This window comes from Pelobates fuscus, chromosome 3 (assembly GCF_036172605.1).
Source record: "Pelobates fuscus isolate aPelFus1 chromosome 3, aPelFus1.pri, whole genome shotgun sequence".
Classification (NCBI taxonomy): Eukaryota; Metazoa; Chordata; class Amphibia; order Anura; family Pelobatidae; genus Pelobates; species Pelobates fuscus.
In genome coordinates this window covers 318,194,830-318,217,909 of record NC_086319.1, presented here as the reverse complement: position 1 = coordinate 318,217,909, position 23,080 = coordinate 318,194,830, and the positions used below count along the sequence as shown (strand labels likewise).

The 23,080-nt window shown below is 41.1% G+C and overlaps 1 protein-coding gene across 1 annotated transcript; it reads left to right on the top strand.

Annotated features, from left to right (window-relative positions):
* Positions 1-1,152: 1,152 nt before the first annotated feature.
* On the top strand, positions 1,153-18,423 carry MESD (mesoderm development LRP chaperone). The gene is made up of 3 exons (XM_063448911.1): positions 1,153-1,358; positions 4,591-4,823; positions 18,061-18,423. The coding sequence occupies exons 1-3, from the start codon at positions 1,212-1,214 to the stop codon at positions 18,317-18,319; spliced, it is 639 nt and encodes a 212-aa protein (XP_063304981.1). The 5' UTR covers positions 1,153-1,211; the 3' UTR covers positions 18,320-18,423.
* The last annotated feature ends 4,657 nt before the right edge of the window (positions 18,424-23,080 follow it).

Here is a 23,080-nt window from a genome sequence, read left to right as displayed (position 1 = left end):
TGTAGTGGATGCAAGGTGTGTACATTGGATGTGATGTGTTTAGAGGATGCAGTGTGTGTGTTTGTATAGTGGAAGCAATGTGTGTAGTGCTTGCAGTGTGTGTGTATACATTTCTATGGTAGGATAAGGGCTTCTGTAGACATTTTCTTTTTTAAAAGAATACATATATTTATTTTATTGTATTCTCCCCTCCCAGCTTCTTACCTGTGGCAAGCCTGTATTCATTTAGACAGTTACATGCACTCACTATATACTCACATTCACAGATGCAAGCACAATGCATTGCAAGAAGAAATAAAAAAAAAATAATAATAATAATATATATATATATATATATATATATATATATATATATATGTGTGTGTGTGTGTGTGTGTGTGCCTAGCTATGCCTACAGTGTTCTATTACAAAATTAATGAAACTAACTGTATCTGCTGTTTATTTTGGGGGAAGGGAGGGGGGGGGGGGGACTTGACAGGGGACACCTTAGAACTCTGTGCCAATAGGCACCTGATGTAAATCTGCCAGGATTGCCTTGTGCCTAGTAATGCCTACAGTGTCCTAGTACAAAATTAATGAAACTAACTGTATCTGCTGTATATTTGGGGGGAGGGGGTGACTTGGCAAGGGACACCTTAGAACTCTGTGCCAATAGGCAGCTGATATAAATCTGCCAGGATTGCTTCTCTAAACATGATCCGATGAATGGATATAAAAATGTAATGGTCTCCCAATTGTGATTGATATTCTGCTCTTAAAAGAAACTCACATGTGTTTCCTCTTTCCTTTCACTATATCCTAAAATAAAACATTTTAGTAATTACCGTTAGACAGAAACTTCAGCTAATAGACCCTCCCCTCAAATATCCCTATAACAGCTCCAAACAGTGCTTCCAGTACAGCTCCTATCATTATATCCTCCCAGCCCCCCGGCGTTCTATTCTAAACACTTGTTTTCACAATATCTCTGTTGCAATGTATCATGCTGGTCACATCCTGTTACCATGGAGACAATAGAGTCCACCGCCAATGACAAACATGGCGTCTAACAGCCCAACAGGTTCCACCAATCGGAACAGCAAACAGGCGTCGCTCTGCTATTGGTGGATGGTGCAGAATGAAGTAGCCAATCAAATAGAGAACTCGTTCAGTATCCGGTGTGGGTGCTGCTGGGTGTCTGTACGAGTGGTGTGTGCTGCTGGTGGAGTAAGATGGCCGCCTTCAGGCTGTTTGGTGTGTGTCTGTGCTTCCTGCTGCTTGTCAGCCTGGCTGGCTCTGTGGATGAGAAGAAGAAAAAGAAGAAGGATATTCGGGATTACAATGATGCTGACATGGCTCGGCTGCTGGATCAGTGGGAGGTGAGAGCTCCAACTAGCAGGCTTTACTTAATGTGTAGGTGGAGAACAAATAATGACTTATTTAACCCCTTAAGGACCAAACTTCTGGAATAAAAGGCAATCCTGACATGTGACACATGTCATGTGTCCTTAAGGGGTTAAAAACAATAAAAAAAATAAAGGTCTAAAAATGGGGACATGTTTTTGTTTCCATATAATCCTGCCATGCTGTCAGTTTAATTATTCAGCTAATGTAAATGTTTTTTGCCTGTGACTGTTACATTGAGTGGGTCTCTGTGTGACATCTAATGATCCACCCATCAATACATTGTGAAAGGTAAGATATCTGTTCGATATATATACAAACATATTGTTCATTGCTAGTCCACGTTCACTTTAGTTTTTCTTTTTAGACTTGGCTGCTTTGTATTCAGCCAGGAAGAGTGGGATTGGATTCCTGCAGTTTGAAGTCATTGCCCATATAAGTGTGTAAGTCAGCATTTCTCTGTGGTGCTGATTCATTAAACTATGAATGGTGCAGAGTTATTGAGGGGGAACTGCAATTGTTATGCTCAATTAGCCGAGCAGGGAAAACTCTCCCCATCTCAGCTATTCTATAACTTTCAGAGACAGTATTAGTCATCCTCGTTTACTGGTTAAAAGGTTGCTGCAAGCATCCTAATGAGAGGAAACACTTGTGCTGTTACCCAGTAAGGGTGCAAACTATTTTGGAACAATTTGCCACTTACCTGGTTCCCACTGGTCACCGAAACACAATGAATGGTAGCTGAATGACATCCAACTTCTGCAGAAGCCACATATTCATTCATTCATTCATTCACTCACTCACTGTCAGGGTCAGCAGAGCTCTCTAAGCAAACACATGAGCACCTGCGCATATAGTATACACAGAATTGGCAAACCTGACTTTTTGTTCTGGGTTAACTTATGAAAGCTGCTCAAGGTGGAATTACACCTCTGCTAGCAGCATTAAATAACTCTGCATGTGTAGTGTCTCATAGTGGGAAAACCAGAGCACTGAAGTGGTTGGAGTAACTATTGAAGAGAATAAAAACTTCTGAGTCTTTAGTGTACTCCTATAACAGGGAATTGGGAAATACCTAAATCCTGGACTATTGGTGTTCTTTGAGGACCTAGCTGGAAATCACTACTCTCTACACCATTATTTACGAAAGTGTGAATTGTCGAAGTTCACATTTTAAGCCAAAATTTCTGTTACCATTTTTTTGTTTGACTACAATTTGAAATTGTAAAGCACTATGGAATCTGTTGGCGCTATATAGTTGGCGATAATAATAATTCCTGACCATTAACACTTTAGTAAATAACCCTTTGTCGTGTGATATAGAATCACCATAACCGGTACTTACACACTTTGTAGGATTTTAGTGTCAGCCTGCAGATCAATGTCAAACTGTTTTTATAATTGTTTGACACTTGCCTAAATCTCCCTGATGCCCAAAGTCCATCTGATGGTCTCAGATTTCGTTAAAACTGATATTCTCATTCCCCACTAGAAAAGTTAATTTTTTATTCAATTACTACAGTTGTTGGCTAAAAGTGTAAGCTGACACAAAAATAACTGAGATTCAACTCGCTCAGTAATTATTAACAAGCACTGTTTTTACTGGGTGGAGTCCATTAATAAGCACTGTAGTTAATGTATATTCTCAGTGCTGTGACCCTAGTGCATTTTTATATTAACTGTTTCTGCTGAGCCTTTATTATTATTATTGGTATTTATAAAGCGCCAGCATATTCCGTAGCGCTTTACAATATTATCAAAGGGGGAGATTTAACAATAAATGAGACAAATACAAAAAACTTACAGGGACAATAGGCTGAAGAGGACCCTGCTCAAATGAGCTTACAGTCTACAGTAATTGATTCATAGTGTGTAGAAGTTGCACTTTTTTTTATATATGATCATGTTTGTATTTTTAGCAGTATTGCTTCTAACAAGCATTGCTAATGATTATTTTCTAAACTCCAGTACCGTAACCATTATAGTGCAATGTTATGGTGCCAGGAGTGCCCCCTAGTGTAAGTTGAACTGTTTGCTAATGTTGTAAATTCAGTTTTGGAAAAAATTCTTAAACTTTGCTGTAGTGCTGGAAGAGTCTATTGGGCATTACACTGATACTTATGGTAGGCTTAAAGGACCACTATAGGCACCCAGACCACTTCCACTCAATGAAGTGGTCTGGGTGCCAGGTCCCCCTGGTTTTAACCCTGCAGCTGTAAACATAGCAGTTTCAGAGAAATTGAGTAATGCTTTCCTATGGGCGGATTGAATGCGCGCGCGGCTCTAGCCGCGCATGCGCATTTGGAGCTGACGTCGGCAGGGGGAGGAAAGGTCACCAGCACTGAGGTAGCCCGGCGCTGGATTAAGGTAAGTGGATGAAAGGGTTTTAACCCCTTCAGCCCAGCGGGAGGGGATCTGATAACCCTATAGTGCCAGGAAAACTAGTTTTTTTTTTTTTTTTTTTTTCCTGGCAGTATTATATAGAGAAATCACTAAAACAGTCTTACCTCCCAAATTACTTGTATCAGATGGAGATGGTGCTGAAGGGCCACTTGCAGATTGCATTTTAAGCCTAAACATACCCTATGTCAAGTTCACTATTCCATCTCAATTCAGTCGATAGGGTAGGAAGGCTTACTTTTACTAAAAACAGTGTTTTTGTTTAAATATTTCATAATCAACCAGTCCTCAGAAGTTTGGTTTCCAATTATCTATTCCTTCTGAACAACATTTCAGAAGAAGAGCATTTGAGGAGTCATGAAGGAAACACTTACTTTGATTTATTGAATAACCCTATGGCAAATGGTCCATATTTTGGGCTTTGAGCTTGTCAGAAAATGTACACATTTCTTGTGAGTAGGTTGTTCTAAATCACAAGATGTAAGAAAGGCAAAAAGTGCAGATTGCATGTTTCAAGAAAACTGTGACAAGATTGTTTGCTAAATTAGCCACTCATAGGCAGTGTATTCGTAAAACTCTAGACAGTTACTGTTTATCTAAGTCTGTATGAATAATGCACAACCATATTGTTTGTCCACTTTTCTCTTTGCAATGTTGTAGCATTGATTACAGTTCCTGGATCACTATATCTAGATGGCATTTGCACTAATCCCTTTCAGTAGAGAGATGAGTGATGATGTAACTGTTTTTCCCGGTCTATGTTTTTTTTCATTAGTTGTTAATGGCTGTTAAATTAACATTCTGCAGGAAGATGATGATATAGAAGAAGGTGACCTCCCGGAACATAAGAGATCTCCTCCTCCTGTGGATTTCTCGAAGCTTGATCCCAGTAACCCAGAGAGCATTTTACAGATGACCAAGAAGGGCAAGACTATAATGGTCTTTGTGACTGTTTCTGGTAACCCCACTGAGAAGGAAACCGAGGAAATTTCAAGCCTGTGGCAAGGCAGTCTTTTCAATGCTAACTATGACATTCAGAGGTACGAAGCTTCGATGAATTCAATACTTTATTCTACTTGGTTACTGTCATACGGGGGAAGCTGTATATATTCTAATGCACACTAACATTACATGAATCCCTTAACCTTTCATTGATTTTGTTATGATTATGATTGACTAGCTACATATTGGTGTTCTTCCTAAATAAAGCATATCGGCACGCTCGCGAACAGAAAGAGAGATTGCACTTTTTTTAATGCAAGCTTTCACTTCATTACTGCATCTGCAGATTCCATGATGTTTAAAAGTGCTTTAACTCTCTGCTTTAACTCTCTGTTTCTTGTGTTTGGCTTTCTTCAACATTTTGCCTGATCGCAAAAATAAAAAAAGTTATGTTTCTTTCAAAAAGCAGATCAAAGTAGCATAATTTTATAGTATTCTTTCAGTTTTGCAATATTTGAAATTCACTTTTGAATTCGAATTTTAAAGGCACACTATAGGGTCAGGAACACAAACATGTATTCCTGACCCTATAGGGTTTGTGGGGATATTTATGGGATAATAATAGTAAACAGATGAGAAATTGCCCACGATTTTCAATTCTCAGATCCCTAATCGTTATCGTTATAAGTGAAAATGTAAACCATATAATTAAGATCACAAATTGCTATAAAAATAGATATTTTATTGTGACATTTTAAAATATAATATTAAGTAACATGCGTGACAATAATCAATGGAATTTGAGTATAACGATATGCAATACAATATGGTAATTTAAAACAACATTTCCTAATGACTAAGACATAGTTTAAAATCTAAAGCATTAGGTGTCAAGATTGATTTACGACCCTTTCACAGAGACAAAGAATGTGAAGTTTCAGTGTGCAGCATGAGATCATAAAATAAACTTTCAGCTGGCAGTTTAGAAATAACCCTTGCAATGCTGGCTAGACCTCCTAAGTAATTAAGATCTACTTTTATGTAATTTTAATAAAAATAATATTTAAATAGTCAGTAACCACTCCTTGATCCATCCAATGAGAAATCTATATGTTTAATAAGCTGATATTTAATTAATTTGTCTAACAGATATTTTATCTTATTTTAGAGCAAATCATACAGCTGGATAAATGGTCATGATATGCTAACGTGATATTAATCACACAAATACATTAATGGCTATATTAATCCCAGCTGCAGATAGGATGCTATAACCATATATATATTCTTTAATAATTAAGATTTCTAAATATGAAATCGAATCATGATTTATCCAGTCATATATCATGCTATTAATTTAATTAATTTAAATTAATTAATTAAATGCCTGTATATTTACCAGTTAAGTAGATATTTTCTCATCAGATGTTCTCAGGTAGCTAAGTGTCATGGTGTCAGGATCAGGACAGGGATCCAACACGCAGAGTACAAACAGGAGAGATGTACGTATACCGGACCTTAGAATGGCCGGACTAATGTAAGGAGAAAGCAAAGAATGGTCAGAGACAAGCCGAGGTCGAGGGAACGAGAGAACAGGTAAGCGAGAGACAAGCCGAGGTCAAAGGACACGAGAGGTAAACAGGAACGAAAGTACAAGCCGAGTCAAAACCAAATAGACAATAGAAATAAGAGCACTGAGGAACCAGACAAGCTAGAACCACGACAGGGCAATGAACCATTACACACATCCCTCTTTTATACCCTGGTTCTTTAATTGATGACTCCGCCCTTGCCGAGCCCTGATTCGTTGTTCAGAACTAGATTGACAGGTCGGGATGTGATTGCCGTCATGACGTCGGCTCCTGAGCGCCGTGTCATAAAAGGAAGCGGGGCTATCGCGGCCGGCGTGAGAATGACTATGAGAGCTGTGAGGATTGGGTGAATCAGCCCCCCTGAGAGAACGGCCGTCGGGAAGTCTAACCTCCTCCGAGGTAGCGACTTCAGGTACCCTGACAGTACCCCCCCCCTCAGAAACACCCACCGGGCGGAAGGAACCGGGGCGAGACGGAAAACGAGCATGAAAAGCCCTGAGGAGGCGAGGGGCATGCACATCTTCCTGGACCACCCAAGACCTTTCCTCAGGACCATAACCTTTCCAGTCAACAAGATATTGCACCCTCCCCCGAGAAATTCGAGAATCGAGGATGGACTTGATCTCATACTCCGTAGGAAAGCTAAGTATTTAATCCCGTCGTCCCTGATCCACAAACTGTTGGATTAGAGACTTGGGAAGGTGGGTCAGGGTGGTGGTACCAGTTCCACCTAAATGAGGGCTTGGACCCCAAAATTTATATGAAAACTGTAGAGAGATTGTGTAGATTGGATAGCTCCCCCTTTAAAAAGGAAAAAAGGGGGGACGCTCCCAATCAACCTGGTATTTGGAAAGAACTCAATTTAATAGACTTGTACCTTGGATATGTCCTAAAAAGGTATCGCTAAGAAAAAGCATATGGATATTGGAAACACTAGATAGACATGTATCCTAACATGAGCAGTGAGACACTGTAACTTTATTTAATGAACTGTAGAGAGGATACAATGTGTCCGTGTCCAATAAATGCTTGATATCAGAACAGATCCTAAGTGGATATATCTCAATACCCCAATACCAATAAAGGCAAATTATGCCGAAATAAAAATGGATAGTGGTAGAGTAATCCACAATTCGAAGGAAAAGAAAATATGATACCTTTAAATCTTATATGGAAGTTGGACTGATGTAACAGTTACAGCAGTGTAGTACAATATGAGGGGGGACACAAAGTGTCCGTTTGAGCTATAGCTTTAGAGTTGCCCCGAAGGGTAGGTTAAATGCTAAGGAGTAATAGGGTGAAGTGGTAAATGAAAGGGAGGGAGTTCCAAATTCCCTGGTAGTCCACTATCCTAAACTCCTGTAAGCTCCCCCCAACACCTTCGTGGGTGTTCTATTCTTAGTAGAAAGCTATGCTCTGTCCCCTTCTACTACTGTTGCATCCCTTGAAATTTTAAATCTTAATTAGAAGTTGCACAGATGTAACAGCTACAGCTGTGTAGTACAATATGAGGGGGGACACAAAATGTCCGTTTGAACAGTAGCTTTTGAATTGCCCAGAGGAGTGGGTTATATGCTAAGGAGTAGTAGGATAAAGTGGTAAATGAAAACAGGGGGTTCAAAATTCCCTGGTAATCCGCTGTTCTAAACTCCTGTAAGCTCCCCCCAACACCTTCGTGGGTGTTCTATTCTTAGTAGAAAGCTATGCTCTGTCCCCTTCAACTACTGTTACTAGATTAGTCCAGCTTCTAAAGAGAAATAATAGCCATTCTGTTAACGAAAGCAAGAAAAGAAAAAATAATAATAAATAAGTGAGTATCAATAATGGATTCCCTCGTGCATCGTGATGTGCTCAGTGGGTGAGGGAAATCCAAGTGGAAACAACCCTGTCTAGTAACAGTAGTTGAAGGGGACAGAGCATAGCTTTCTACTAAGAATAGAACACCCACGAAGGTGTTGGGGGGGAGCTTACAGGAGTTTAGAACAGCGGATTACCAGGGAATTTTGAACCCCCTGTTTTCATTTACCACTTTATCCTACTACTCCTTAGCATATAACCCACTCCTCTGGGCAATTCAAAAGCTACTGTTCAAACGGACATTTTGTGTCCCCCCTCATATTGTACTACACAGCTGTAGCTGTTACATCTGTGCAACTTGTAATTAAGATTTAAAATTTCAAGGGATGCAACAGTAGTAGAAGGGGACAGAGCATAGCTTTCTACTAAGAATAGAACACCCACGAAGGTGTTGGGGGGAGCTTACAGGAGTTTAGGATAGTGGACTACCAGGGAATTTGGAACTCCCTCCCTTTCATTTACCACTTCACCCTATTACTCCTTAGCATTTAACCTACCCTTCGGGGCAACTCTAAAGCTATAGCTCAAACGGACACTTTGTGTCCCCCCTCATATTGTACTACACTGCTGTAACTGTTACATCAGTCCAACTTCCATATAAGATTTAAAGGTATCATATTTTCTTTTCCTTCGAATTGTGGATTACTCTACCACTATCCATTTTTATTTCGGCATAATTTGCCTTTATTGGTATTGGGGTATTGAGATATATCCACTTAGGATCTGTTCTGATATCAAGCATTTATTGGACACGGACACATTGTATCCTCTCTACAGTTCATTAAATAAAGTTACAGTGTCTCACTGCTCATGTTAGGATACATGTCTATTTAGTGTTTCCAATATCCATATGCTTTTTCTTAGCGATACCTTTTTAGGACATATCCAAGGTACAAGTCTATTAAATTGAGTTCTTTCCAAATACCAGGTTGATTGGGAGCGTCCCCCCTTTTTTCCTTTTTAAAGGGGGAGCTATCCAATCTACACAATCTCTCTACAGTTTTGATCTCATACTCCTCCTGACCCACAACCTGGACAGAACGAGGGGAAGACACAGTGGAGGAAAATCTGTTACACACCAAAGGTTTCAATAAAGAAACATGAAAGGAGTTCGGGATGCGCAAGGCAGGCGGAAGAGCCAGACGATACGCAACCGGGTTTATACGAGACAGAACCCTGTAAGGACCTATGTAACGAGGAGCAAATTTCATGGAAGGAACTTTCAAGCGGATGTTTCTGGTACTCAACCATACCCTATCACCCGGAGAGAACACTGGAGCCACCCTTCTGCGTTTGTCAGCGTGTCGTTTGGACACCATGGAATTATGAATAAGAATTTGTCGAGTCTGATCCCACAACTTTTTCAGATTGGCAACATGAATATCAACCGACGGTATCCCCTGGGAGGGGGAGACCGACGGAAGAACGGAAGGATGAAAGCCATAATTCATGAAAAAGGGGCTAGAACGAGTAGAATCGCAAACAAGGTTGTTGTGCGCAAACTCCGCCCAAGGAATCAGACCGACCCAATCATCCTGGTGTTCAGAAACAAAACAACGCAAGAACTGTTCAACCTTTTGGTTGGTGCGTTCAGCGGCTCCGTTGGACTGGGGATGATAGGCAGAGGAAAAATTTAATTTGATACCAAGTTGAGAACAGAAGGACCTCCAAAACCGGGAAACAAATTGAGACCCTCTATCAGAAACGATTTCAGAAGGAATCCCATGTAAACGAAAAATCTCCCTCGCGAAAATCTCAGCCAATTCGGGAGAAGAGGGCAATTTAGGCAGAGGTACAAAATGAGCCATTTTGGTAAACCTGTCAATTACTGTGAGGATAACCGTATGTTTCTTAGAAACCGGTAAATCAACAATGAAGTCCATAGCCAGACAAGACCATGGTTTCTCAGGAATTTCTAGGGGGTGCAAAAGCCCACATGGAAGCGTATGAGGTTGTTTAGTCCTCATACAGACATCACATGCCCTGACGAAGTCCTTTACATCCTTACGTAACGAAGGCCACCAGAAATCTTTAGAAATCAGAGAACATGACTTGCGTATGCCAGGGTGTCCGGCAAATTTACTGTTATGAAAACACTGCATAAGTTCCAGTTGGAGTTTAGGAGGAACGAAGTACCGATCCCCCGGAATAGGTCCGGGTGCCAGATGTTGTAACTTCTTGATCTCATCCAGCAACGGAGAATGAATCTTGATGCTAGTGCTGGCAATAATATTACACTTGGGAACTATAGAAGAAAAATCCATATCAGACATAGTAGAAGGTTCATGTTGGCGAGACAAAGCATCGGCCTTAGAATTCTTAGAACCAGGTCTATAAGTGAGCACATAGTTGAAATGAGTAAGGAACAAAGACCAACGAGCCTGCCTGGCGGACAATCGCTTGGCTTCCCCTATATATGACAAATTCTTGTGATCCGTCAAAATAGTAACCGGGTGTAAAGTCCCTTCCAACAAATGTCTCCACTCCTTTAAAGCCATAATGACCGCTAACAGTTCCCTGTCACCAATATCATATCTGCTCTCAGGCCCAGACAATTTCCTGGAAAAAAAAACACATGGATGCAGTGGTTTATTCAAACTTAGCCTTTGGGACAGAATAGCGCCTACACCTGTCTCTGAGGCGTCTACCTCGAGTAAAAATGGCAAAGATGTGTCCGGATGAACTTATATCGGTGCTGAGGCAAACTGTTCCTTGAGAGTACTGAAAGCAACAAGCGCCTCCGGAGACCAGGTCTTAGTATCAGCACCCTGTCTAGTCATGTTGGTAATAGGAGCAATAATAGACGAGTACCCCTTAATGAAGCGCCTATAGTAATTTGAGAATCCGATAAACCTCTGAATGGCCTTGAGTCCCTTGGGCAATAGCCAATCCAAGATAGATTGGAGTTTAACAGGGTCCATCTTAAACCCCTCTCCAGAAATAACGTAACCAAGAAAATTTACCTGAGATTGGTCAAAGCTACACTTCTCCAATTTGCAGTACAAACCATGCTGTAGGAGCTTATGCAATACCCTTCTGACTTGTTTGTGATGAATCTCAGGCTCTCTAGAGTGTATTAGTATATCATCCAAATAAACTATAACACATTCATGTTGAAATTCCCTAAGAACCTCATTAATCAAGTCCTGGAATACAGCAGGAGCATTGCAAAGCCCGAAGGGCATTACCGTGTACTCCTAGTGGCCATACCGGGTATTGAAAGCCGTTTTCCATTCATCACCCTGCTGAATTCTCACCAAGTTATAAGCTCCCCTCAGATCTAACTTGGTAAAAATCAAATAGCTCAGTAATCAGGGGAATCGGATAAGCATTTCTGATTGTTATCTTGTTCAAGCCCCGATAATCAATGCAAGGCCGTAGTGTGCCGTCTTTCTTATCTACAAAAAAGAAACCGGCCCCGGCTGGAGAAGAGGACCTCCTAATAAACCCTTTGTCTAGATTCTCCTGAATGTACTCCTCTAAGACTAAGTTCTCCTTAGTGGATAGAGGATATACATTACCCCTCGGAGCCATAGTACCAGGTAGGAGTGTAATCTTACAGTCAAAGGACCTGTGTGGTGGTAAAGTATCAGCCTTCCTTTTATCAAAGACTGCCTTTAAATCCAGGTACCGAGAAGGTATCTGTAAATCTGTGGGCTGGTTAGAGTTACTAGGTGTGTCCACTACGCACAACGGTGCGATTTTCTGTAGACAACCTTCCTGGCAACCCTGACCCCAAGAGACTCTCACCTTGTTCCCAATCAATAATAGGGTTATGCTTTTTAAGCCAGGGGTACCCCAAGACTATAGGAACTGAAGGAGATGAGATAAGCATGAGAGAAATATCTTCCTCGTGTAAAATACCAATGGTTAACTTAACTGGAATAGTCTCACGAGAAATAACAGGATCTGATAATGGTCTACCATCTATGGCTTCAACGGCCAAGGGTGTCTCCCTTAGCTGAGATGGGATAGAGTGTTTCTTGACAAAGGCTTGATCAATAAAGCTTTCAGCTGCTCCTATTAATGCCATAGCATTTAATACTCCCTTATCCCAAGTTAAAGAAACATGTAACAGTAGCCTATGATCCTTGTAATCATATGTAGAGGACAATATAGAAACACCCAAGGCCTGTCCTCTTGAGAAACTTAGGTGCGAGCGTTTCCCGGACGGTTAGGGCAATTTAGGCGTAGGTGACCTCCTACTCCACAATACATACACAGAACCTCCCTTCTCCTATATTGTCTTTCATTTTCTGAGAGGCGAGTGTTACCAATCTGCATAGGTTCTGGGAGAGCTAGGGTAGTAGATTCAGAGTTCTGAAATGCGGGGGTTAGTCTTAAGGAAGGTCCATAACTACTGCCTCGAGTGTTCTGCCTCTGTCTCATGCGTTCATCTATACGAGAGATAAATGAAATTAATTCTTCCAAATTTTCAGGAAGATCTCTTGTGGCAACCTCGTCTAAGATCGCATCTGATAATCCGTTCAGAAATACGTCCATATAGGCTTGTTCATTCCACTTGACCTCTGCCGCCAAGGATCTGAACTCTAGCGCATAATCCATAAGGGTTAGACTATGCTGTCTAAGACGTAATAGTAATCTAGCTGCACTGGCCTTTCTCCCCGGAGGATCAAAAGTCCTCCTAAAAGTAGTAATAAATGCATTATAATTATAGACTACTGGATTATCATTCTCCCACAAAGGGTTAGCCCATCTAAGAGCTTTGTCAATGAGTAGCGAGATTATGAATCCAACCTTCGCCCTGTCTGTAGGGTAGGCGCGGGGTTGTAATTCAAAATGAATCCCTATCTGGTTTAGGAAACCTCGACAGGTATCCGGGGAACCGCCATACCGTAAAGGGGAAGTAACACGGGAAGAGGCTCCCACTGTGGCTACCTCTAGGCCTGTGTTAGCAAGGGAGATGGGTGGTGTACGCATCTCCTCTGCTTGATTACTCGGATGGGATAGCAATGCTTGCAGCGCTAGAGCCATTTGGTCCATTCTATGATCCATGGCTTCAAACCTCGAGTCAGGAGAACCAATCTGAGCGTTTGTACCTGTAGGATCCATGGCCCTGTCGTAATGTCAGGATCGGGACAGGGATCCAACACGCAGAGTACAAACAGGAGAGATGTACGTATACCGGACCTTAGAATGGCCGGACTAACGTAAGGAGAAAGCAAAGAATGGTCAGAGACAAGCCGAGGTCGAGGGAACGAGAGAACAGGTAAGCGAGAGACAAGCCGAGGTCAAAGGACACGAGAGGTAAACCGGAACGAAAGTACAAGCCGAGTCAAAACCAAATAGACAATAGAAATAAGAGCACTGAGGAACCAGACAAGCTAGAACCACGACAGGGCAATGAACCATTACACACATCCCTCTTTTATACCCTGGTTCTTTAATTGATGACTCCGCCCTTGCCGAGCCCTGATTCGTTGTTCAGAACTAGATTGACAGGTCGGGATGTGATTGCCGTCATGACGTCGGCTCCTGAGCGCCGTGTCATAAAAGGAAGCGGGGCTATCGCGGCCGGCGTGAGAATGACTATGAGAGCTGTGAGGATTGGGTGAATCAGCCCCCCTGAGAGAACGGCCGTCGGGAAGTCTAACCTCCTCCGAGGTAGCGACTTCAGGTACCCTGACACATGGGTCTCTTTCTCTGCATGGAGTGTCTTGATTTTCTGAGTGTCCGATTCTGCCTGGATCTCTCTCCTCAATTTTGAATCAATCTTGGCTATTTTTGACGTCATTTACGTTATCTATATGTGGCCTATAACCTATTTTATCTGTCAGATCAAGAGGATTTCTTCAGACTATGCGTCTCCATTTTCTGCTATAATTCCTAAAATTGATAGTTTGTGAACTAAGTTTCACCTTAAACTATAATGGGACGTTGTACAATATCGAAAGTAAAATTTAATTATTTAATCCTCTGTCACCCAGGTCTGGGTTTTTAGAATTTATTATATTCCATTAGTACCTAGACAGTCTGTTATCACTTGGTTTGTTTATACAAGACATTCCATTCAGCTCGGGCAAAGTGGTCAGTTTTAGAGAAAAGATAGAAATTCTGTGTCTCTTTGTTAGCTTGAAACTAACAAAATGGAGTCTGATCTGTTCAACAATGACTTCAGAATATACACTTTGTATTTCTATCATAGCACAAAATGTCTGCCGATATAAATACCGTATTTTTCGCTCCATAAGACGCACCTAGTTTTTAGAGGAAGAAACCCAGAAAAAAAATATTCTGAACAAACTGTCCCATAGTGTTTCTTACTATGGGACAGTTTGTACAGAATATTTTTTTTCTCCCCTGTCCCATAGTGTCCCCCCCTCCCATAGTCTTCTCCTCTCTCCCATAGTCTTCACTCACCCCCTCCCCATAGTCTTCACTCACCCCCTCCCCATAGTCTTCACTCACCCCCTCCCCATAGTCTTCACTCACCCCCTCCCCATAGTCTTCACCCACCCTCTCCCCATAGACTTCATCCACCCTCTCCCCATAGACTTCATCCACCCCCTCCCCATAGACTTCATCTCCCCCCCTCCCCATAGACTTCATCTCCCCCCCTCCCCATAGTCTTCATCTCCCCCCTCCCCATAGTCTTCATCTCCCCCCCTCCCCATAGTCTTCATCTCCCCCCCTCCCCATAGTCTTCATCTCCCCCCCTCCCCATAGTCTTCATCTCCCCCCCTCCCCATAGTCTTCATCTCCCCCCCTCCCCATAGTCTTCATCCACTCCCCCCTCCCCATAGTCTTCATCCACTCCCCCCTCCCCATAGTCTTCATCCACTCCCCCCTCCCCATAGTCTTCATCCACTCCCCCCTCCCCATAGTCTTCATCCACTCCCCCCCCCCATAGTCTTCATCCACTCCCCCCCCCCCATAGACTTCATCCACCCCCCCCCCATAGACTTCATCCACCCCCCCCCCATAGACTTCATCCACCCCCTCCCCATATTCTTCTCTCCCATACTGTCCCCCTCCCCTTGTCCCATAATTACTTACCTGTCTTGCAGCACAGGGCGCACCGCGGTAGTGGAACTTGAATTTCATGTTCCGGTTTCCGGCGGGACTGAAAGGAAGTGCGCATTCAGCTTGTGCACACTTCCTTTCAGTCCCGCCGGAAACCGGAACATGAAATTCAAGTTCCACTACCGCGGTGCGCCCTGTGCTGCCGGCCAACGCTGCAAGACAGGTAAGTAAAGCTTCACATTCGCTCCATAAGACGCACAGACATTTCCCCTCACTTTTGAGGGGGAAAAAAGTGCGTCTTATGGAGCGAAAAATACGGTACCCTGACAGGTTAAAACCACCTTATTGCCTCCATAAGTAAATATAGTATAAAATCTTACTTGTATTCAAGTCTGCAGCTACTCCACCTGCCCCTGATCTGTCTGCTTGGCTGACATGATCAGAAGTGATTATCAGAATCAATCACAATGCTTTCCAATAGAATTGGCTGAGACTGTCAAGAAGGCAGATCGGGGCAGAGCCAGCACAAGTTAAACACAGCCATGGCAAATGAGCATCTCCTCTTAGAGATGAATTGAATCAATGCATCTCTATGAGGACAGTTTAGTGCCTCCATGCGGAGGGTGGAGACACTGAATGTGCAGCACTACCCCAGGAAGCACCTCTTGTAGCCATCTGAGAGGTGGTCAGTGGAGTTATCACTAGGCTGTAATGTAAACACTGCATTTCTCTGAAAAGACAGTGTTTAGTGCAAAAAGCCTGAAGGGAATGATTCTACTCCTGTTCTGGTGACTATATTGTCCCTTTAAGGATTAACTATTTTGGTACCCCAATAAAGTAATACCTTTTGCTGCGAGATTGTGCTGGACACTACTTTAAATCCTTGTTGAATGTATTAAAGGAAACTGTCACTTCACAGAATTTTTTATATAATGATTACTTATCCCTATATTTAAGAAAAATTTATTTGTGAGATGTAAACAATTAAAGGACCACTATAGGTACCCAGACCACTTAAGCTCAATGAAGTGGTCTGGGTGCCAGTTCCCTCTAGTTGTAACCCTGCAGCTGTAAACATGTTTCACTGAGGGTTAATCCAGCCTCTAGTGGCTGTCTCACTGAGAGCCGCTAGAGGCGCTTCCGTGATTCTCACTGTGATTCTCGCTGGACGTCCATAGGAAAGCATTCAGTAATGCTTTCCTATGGGCGATTTTGAATGCGCATTCGGATCTGACATCAGCAGGGGGTGGAGAGTTCCCTAGCGCATTAGTTCTCCCTGGCCGGTGGGCGGGATCTGTTTCGCCCACCGGCCAATGTAAAGACTGAGAGGAGCGGCGGTAAGGTAAGTGGCTGAAGGGGTTCTAACCCCTTCAGCCCAGCGGGAGGGGGGCCCAGAGGGTGGGGGGGACCTAATGACCCTATAATGCCAGGAAAACAAGTTTGTTTTCCTGGCACTATAGTGCTCCTTTAAATACAATTTTGAAATCCACACCTCTTATTCTGCAACTGGGCATCTCCATTTTAGCCCCCTGTCCATCGTTGTTTTAGCTCAGTACTTTGCTCCTGGTAGTCAACATAAAGGAAGCATTCAGAAAATGAAATGAGCTAAATGAAACAATATTTCTATTCCTTTTCTTCATTTGCAGCGTTTGCCCTGAAATTGCCTAGTCTAAATAGGATGATGATGTAATGTTCATTATCTTTTAAGGAAAGCTATAGTGCCAGGGAAACAAACTCGCTCACATTAGGATTTCCCCATAGGAAAGCATTATTTAGTGCTTTCCTATGGGCTTTTGGACGAAGCTGGACATCCTTATGCATAGCATCAGGTCGCCGAACATCCCGGAAGTCTCTCTAGTGGATGTCTGGTAGACACTAGAGGAGGAGTTAACCCTAGCAGGTAGACCACTTCTGCCCATTGGAGTGGTCTGGGTGCCAACTACCCTTAACCCTGCAAGTGTAATTATTGCAGTTTTTTATAAACTGCAATAATTACATTGCAGGGTTAACTCCACCTCTAGTGGCTGTCTACTAGACAGCCACTAGAGGGCACTTCCTGCTCTATACCTGTGTGGTCCTATGGGGACCTCTAATGCGCATGCGTGGCATTGCCGCGCATGTGCATTAGTTCTCCCAGGCCGGTGGGCTGGATCTGTTTCGCTCACCAGCCGATGTAAAGACTGAGAGGAGCAGCGGCGAGAAGAAACCACCGCCGAGGGACATCGGTGGGGTCTCAGTTAAGTGACCTGAAGGGGTTTTTACCCCTTCAGCTACCGGGGATTGGGAGGTGGGAGGGAGAGGGGACCTGCAGTGCCAGGATTGTTTTCCTGGCACTGGAGTTTCCCTTTAAGGAACCTGGGGCAATGCACCCAGACCACATCAATGAGCTGAAGTGCCTATAGTGTCCCTTTAATATAATTTTTTTTTTTTTTAATGGAGCATCCCATGGAAAAAGTCATCACAATTTACAGGTGTTAATATTTTATTCAGTGGTGTAAATTTTGAGAAAGTGACAGTTCTCCTTTTAAAGCATGTTTTTTGCACGTTTGAAGATATAATTTTATCAAGGCTCAAAATTCCCGCTCGGTCACCAGCCTTTAGCAAGTGAACATTCAGTGTGGTGAGTGTGCCATGGGCTCTCTCCAATCATGCAGTGGCAGGAATATAGGAATTGAAAATACGAGCCCTGCTTTTATTTTGTATCACACGTACTCTTCATATTAAAGTCACATATAAGAAAAGTTCACACGTGATGGTTTCCTACATGTACTTCTATATGCAAACTGGATGCATATCTATTCTTGGATGTACCATTGCATATAATTTTATTAAGTATATATATATATATATTTTTATTTTTTTTTATTGATAAAATTCATTCCAATTCTCTTTTTATACCCAGGTTTATTGTTGGTTCAAATCGTGCAATTTTCATGCTTCGGGATGGAGGCTATGCTTGGGAAATCAAGGACTTCCTTGTAAAACAAGAGAGATGTGCAGATGTGACTTTGGAAGGACAGGTGTACCCAGGCAAAGGAGCAGATGGATCTTCAAAAAGTAATAACCAGATTAAACCGGAGAAGAAAAAAAGTACCAAAACTCAAAAATCTAAGTCGTCTCATGAAACTAACAAGGCATCTTCACCAAAAGAAGATTTATGACAGCTGCTACCAAGTAGAAGACTCTAAATAAAACATAGAATAGTCCCATGACTGGATTTCTGTTCTAGCACATGGGTGCTTTCAATCAATCAGTGTACTTGTCACTAGGCTGTAACTGGTCTGTTTCACATGGAACATGTAATGCTATGTATGTCTTTCTCCTAAGCACAACTTACTCCCTAGTGTTTTTATATGCCCGGGTGAACAGTGATTGCTAAACCTTAAATCCATTAAGGACAACTGTCATAAAAGTTTCAATTAACTTAAAAAAAAAAAAAAAAAAAAAAAAAAGTTATTACATCAAAAGGGTTACTTATAACTTAATAGAAAAAGAATGTCATATTGGGCTACAAATAAATTCTAAATTCACACTGCTTTTCACACGCCCCCAAAAATGTAGTGGATGGAATAGGAAGGGAGCGAACTGGGACACAAGCAGATTATGTCTGTTGTCAATGTGCTTTGACGAAAGACATAAAATATGCAGAATTGACATTGTCACGTGTGCCGGGGGTGTAACTAGTCCTTGGAACACACATGCAAATAACTCTGTGAATGAATAATATGTGTTTTTATGAAGAAATATCATTTTTATTTTTTTTTTAAATCTAGCTGAGCTGCCATGCTGGGGCACTACTCTTATCTGACCGGCTGCTTCTCAACCTAACATGTATGCTTCTGCAGTCTCTCACAGAGAAGCAGAGTCTGACCCAACATGGCTGCTTGGTCAGATAAAGTGACATTTTCTCAAAAAAAATTAAAACTAAATACACAATTTAAATAAATATATATAATGTAACATTCATTAAATATAATAAAGTTTAAAACAATAAAACACAAGAAGTGAAAATTTAACGTCAGTTGTTCTTTAAAGGTACACTAACGTTGCATGCCTGAATCCTTGTGCATTAAATCAGGTCATACCAAGTTTACACAATATTCATTGGTTGAGAGCGGTCAGCTGACACTCTCAGACAATGAATACTGTTGAAATTTGGTATGATAATGTAGAAGTGTGAATTGTTTTTTAGCCTAGCACTTCAGACCTGAAAGGTTTCAGGCACTTGACACAGCAAGGTAAGTGATCAAACTGTTCCTAACTGGATATGGCAGATTCTTGTCCGAGAGAGCCCTGGGACTCCTAGCACCAAACCACTACAGCCTGCTATAGTATTTGTAGTGCTTAGAGTTAGGGATCAACCAATATAAACTTTCCAGAGCCAATACAGATTATCCTAAAATAACAATACCAATACCACTTATCAGAAATATGCAGAATATCGGCTCTAATAATCGATAATTGGTCTAGCGTATCTCTAGTGTGGTGAGATGATCATTGGTAGTCTATGCAACAATATCCAAACTTTCTTTTAGGTTGCAGCCTTTGTAATTGTGGTATTATTCTAGGTACAACCATGAAGAATACAACTGGTGTTGGGTTCCCCTATACCGATACCGTGTCTAATCGTTCTGGGTGGCTTTTTACATCTTGACTTACCGTAGTTTGTTAAATTATGTATTTTATTTTTGTTTTACCCACAAAGCAAAATGGCAAAGTGTTGACATCTTGATTTAAAATACATAACTATTACAAAACTTGTTTGTGCTACTGGTGCCGATATCTGCATACTGGAAACGATTATTAAGTCTCTATATAAAAAAATGTATTTAAAATAATGGAAGGACTTTTTTTCTTAGGTTTACAGGAAACAGAGGGTAACTCATTCAAATATTAGAGTACATCTAAATACCGATCATCACAAATTTGACTGTTTGTAAAACATGTTCGTACTAATGTGATTGTAGTCTATTAACAAGGCCACCAATAACTTAGATGTAGGTATCTTGTTGGTACGGAAAACCTTCTCCCCCTAACAAAAAGAAGTGCCATGAAATATTTATGTATTTGTAGTTTGAAAATCATGCAATAACATCAGTCAGTTTACATACGGTACTGTTCCTCTTACCATTTCAGGTCCAAGAATTGCACCAACTCATCCTAAAAATCTATCTACAACTTGTGATTGTACTGGCTAATAATATTTTCTACAACTTTATTTGAGAAACTGTGTGTATGTGTGTGTGTTTTTTTTTCCTTTTTGTTGTTTTTTTTTTCTTCACATTTTAATGTTTGTTTTGTTTTGTATAATTTCATCCAAGCCTGTGATCTACTTGACATTTAATTTGTTTAGGATAGTGATTCTGAGTCTCGTTTGAAATAAACATGTCATGTTAGATTTCAAGCAACAGCCCATAGGTTGTCTAAAGTATAGATAATTGCCTTTCACGTTGCAATGGAGATGTCAAGCAGGTGCATTGCTAAATTTATTTTACTACAGTTATTTTATTACAGCTAAAGAATGGGTCACCCTGCTAGTGCCATAAGTTGCCAGTTGAAAATCGTTATAACCCACTGGTTAGGAGTCTTGTGCCAGCAACAACTGTGCCAATTTACATACTGGAGCCTTGTTTCGAAGGATTATTGGGATAAATGCATTTGAAAGCTAGTGTATGGGAGTGAAGAGAAGGCTGCACAGTATTATAATCTCAGTATTTCTATGTCTATTATGCATTGTATCCCACTATTATTAAACACTATACACAGCTGTTAAGAATTCTGCCAAATACTTTCTTTCCTAAATACATTTTTTTGCTACATTTTAACCAAATATTGCTTGTTCTTATTCTCCAATAATTAGAAAATATTAGTAACAGTTTGCATGATTGTTTCTAATTAATTTTGTGCTCCAGTATATGCCTAGTTTACTTGGTGACAGTACCAGAGGAAGTCGAAGTAAGTGGTCAACTGCATTGGTAAACACATAAACAGATTACTTTGAATTGTTAAACAGTGTGGAAATTGATATTGTTAGCTCCAGAGGATACGCTTGTTGGTTTCCATATCTCGACTTTTTGTTACAAAATTTGAGTACTTAAAAAAAATTTGAGCATTAAAATCAGCCACTATACAATTTGGTATCATTCAGTTCTGTATGTACCCAGCTGTGCTGGCATCAGACAGTCAAGGCAGCATGTTACCCGTTGACCTCTGGTGAGGGACAGTGACAACAGTAGAAGGTGGCCTCTGCACTGGTACAGAGGTAAGTTTTAATCTTTTATTTATTTTAACTTTGGGGAGGGGGCACCAAGCTAGGCATTGTTACTCCAACCAAAACCAGGGTTTTCTTAAACCCCCTTTTTTTTTTGTACTAACCCTTTGGATTAAGGTGGATCTAATTAATACATATCCTGAAATATAGTACCTGGTGTTTTGTACCTATATGATTATTTTGTTTTTGTAAGGACTCTGATGGTAATTTTCTCCAACTCATTTCGTTACCCTTCCCCTGGCAGGTTGCTTTGTGTTTTGCAAATTAGTTACAATTTAACACAATCATGAATCTTTAATAAACAGTTTGACACATAAAACACACATTACTAAAAATAGAGTAGTAATAATGTGAAAATAGAAACGTGGAACACCACTTACCAAGTGTTACCTCACAGAACACCCAAAAGACAAAGTGAAAAATATATAAGTTGAGGGATCCCACCCAAATAGAATCCCTCCACTTATAGGCTAACTGCCACTTAAATATATATGTGACAAAAAAATACAACCTGAGAGGTATATATAATGATCCAGAAAATTATGTGTCTATAAAAGAGACAAACTAGGAATAGTGTAATACTGTACACAAAATATATAATGAAGGAGGAACATTGTCTATTAGTGGTGGAAGTGTCCGCTAATGATCTGTAGAAACTAAAGTTAAAATATAAAACGACCAGTGTTCTTTATTAAACTGGAAGCAAACACAGAAAAGAAAAGTAGCAATAGTACCTGCAAAACTTTTGAGTACATCCATACAAGGAGAACTATATTCTTAGAATGGTAGGCAGTGGACAAAAGTACTGTAAGATTTGTAACAAGAAAGGTGTGGCAGTGGCGTTGAAGAAAATATTCCTAAAGAACACTCCAAACACATACATCAGTTTGTGCTTTATGTGTGGTGGGCCTTCTTTTTTTTTACCAAGTGACTTCATTAGACTTTGAACCTTTTTATAAATTAACCTCATGGTTTCCTGGCTTTTAAGAATCCAGTACGATTACTTCAAGGTCTTGTGTAGCAAAATATAGTGGAGTGCTTAAAGGGACTCTCCAGTGCCAGGAAAAAAAAAGTTTTCCCGGCACTGCAGGTCCTCTCTCACTCCTCCTCCCCCCCCCCCCCATCCCATGTTGATGACGGGGTGCCCCTCGGTGCTGTGTCAGGGTCCGCCAATGCTCCTCCTCCGTCAACTTCATCTGGCGGGGGAGACCTATTGAGCATGCGCGGCCGGCAGCAGGGGAGGCCTAATGCAGATTGAGGAAGCCATTTCAGCAAAACGCATCTCTGGGACTTCATTAAGACATTTAATGTTAAAGTATATACTTTTTAATTTATACTTTTATGTACTACTTACTAGCCATCATAGTTCCTGCATCTCCCTAACCATACCAGGCTGGTTCTTATGAGCCAATTTATAGGCTCCAGGCTTGTGAGTATTCTACTTTTTATATATTGTAATATTTTCCAAGTGATTGTCACACTATTTTTGAATCTCTTTTTCTGAAATACCTGAACCTATCACCTAATATAAGGATACCAATTATCATTAATCAAGAAGAAAGGAGAAGGTCAACTAAACTGACCTATTGGCTTATACTTCCAGAGCTAGGTTATAGCTCTGGACCATGTGAGTCCCCCATTATTTTGTTCA

Coding starts and splice junctions, on each gene's coding strand:
- MESD (XM_063448911.1), top strand. CDS start 1,212: ATGGCCGCCTTCAGGCTGTTTGGTGTGTGTCTGTGCTTCCTGCTGCTT. Junction 1,359..4,590: donor GGCTGCTGGATCAGTGGGAG/GTGAGAGCTCCA, acceptor AACATTCTGCAG/GAAGATGATGATATAGAAGA. Junction 4,824..18,060: donor GCTAACTATGACATTCAGAG/GTACGAAGCTTC, acceptor TTTTATACCCAG/GTTTATTGTTGGTTCAAATC.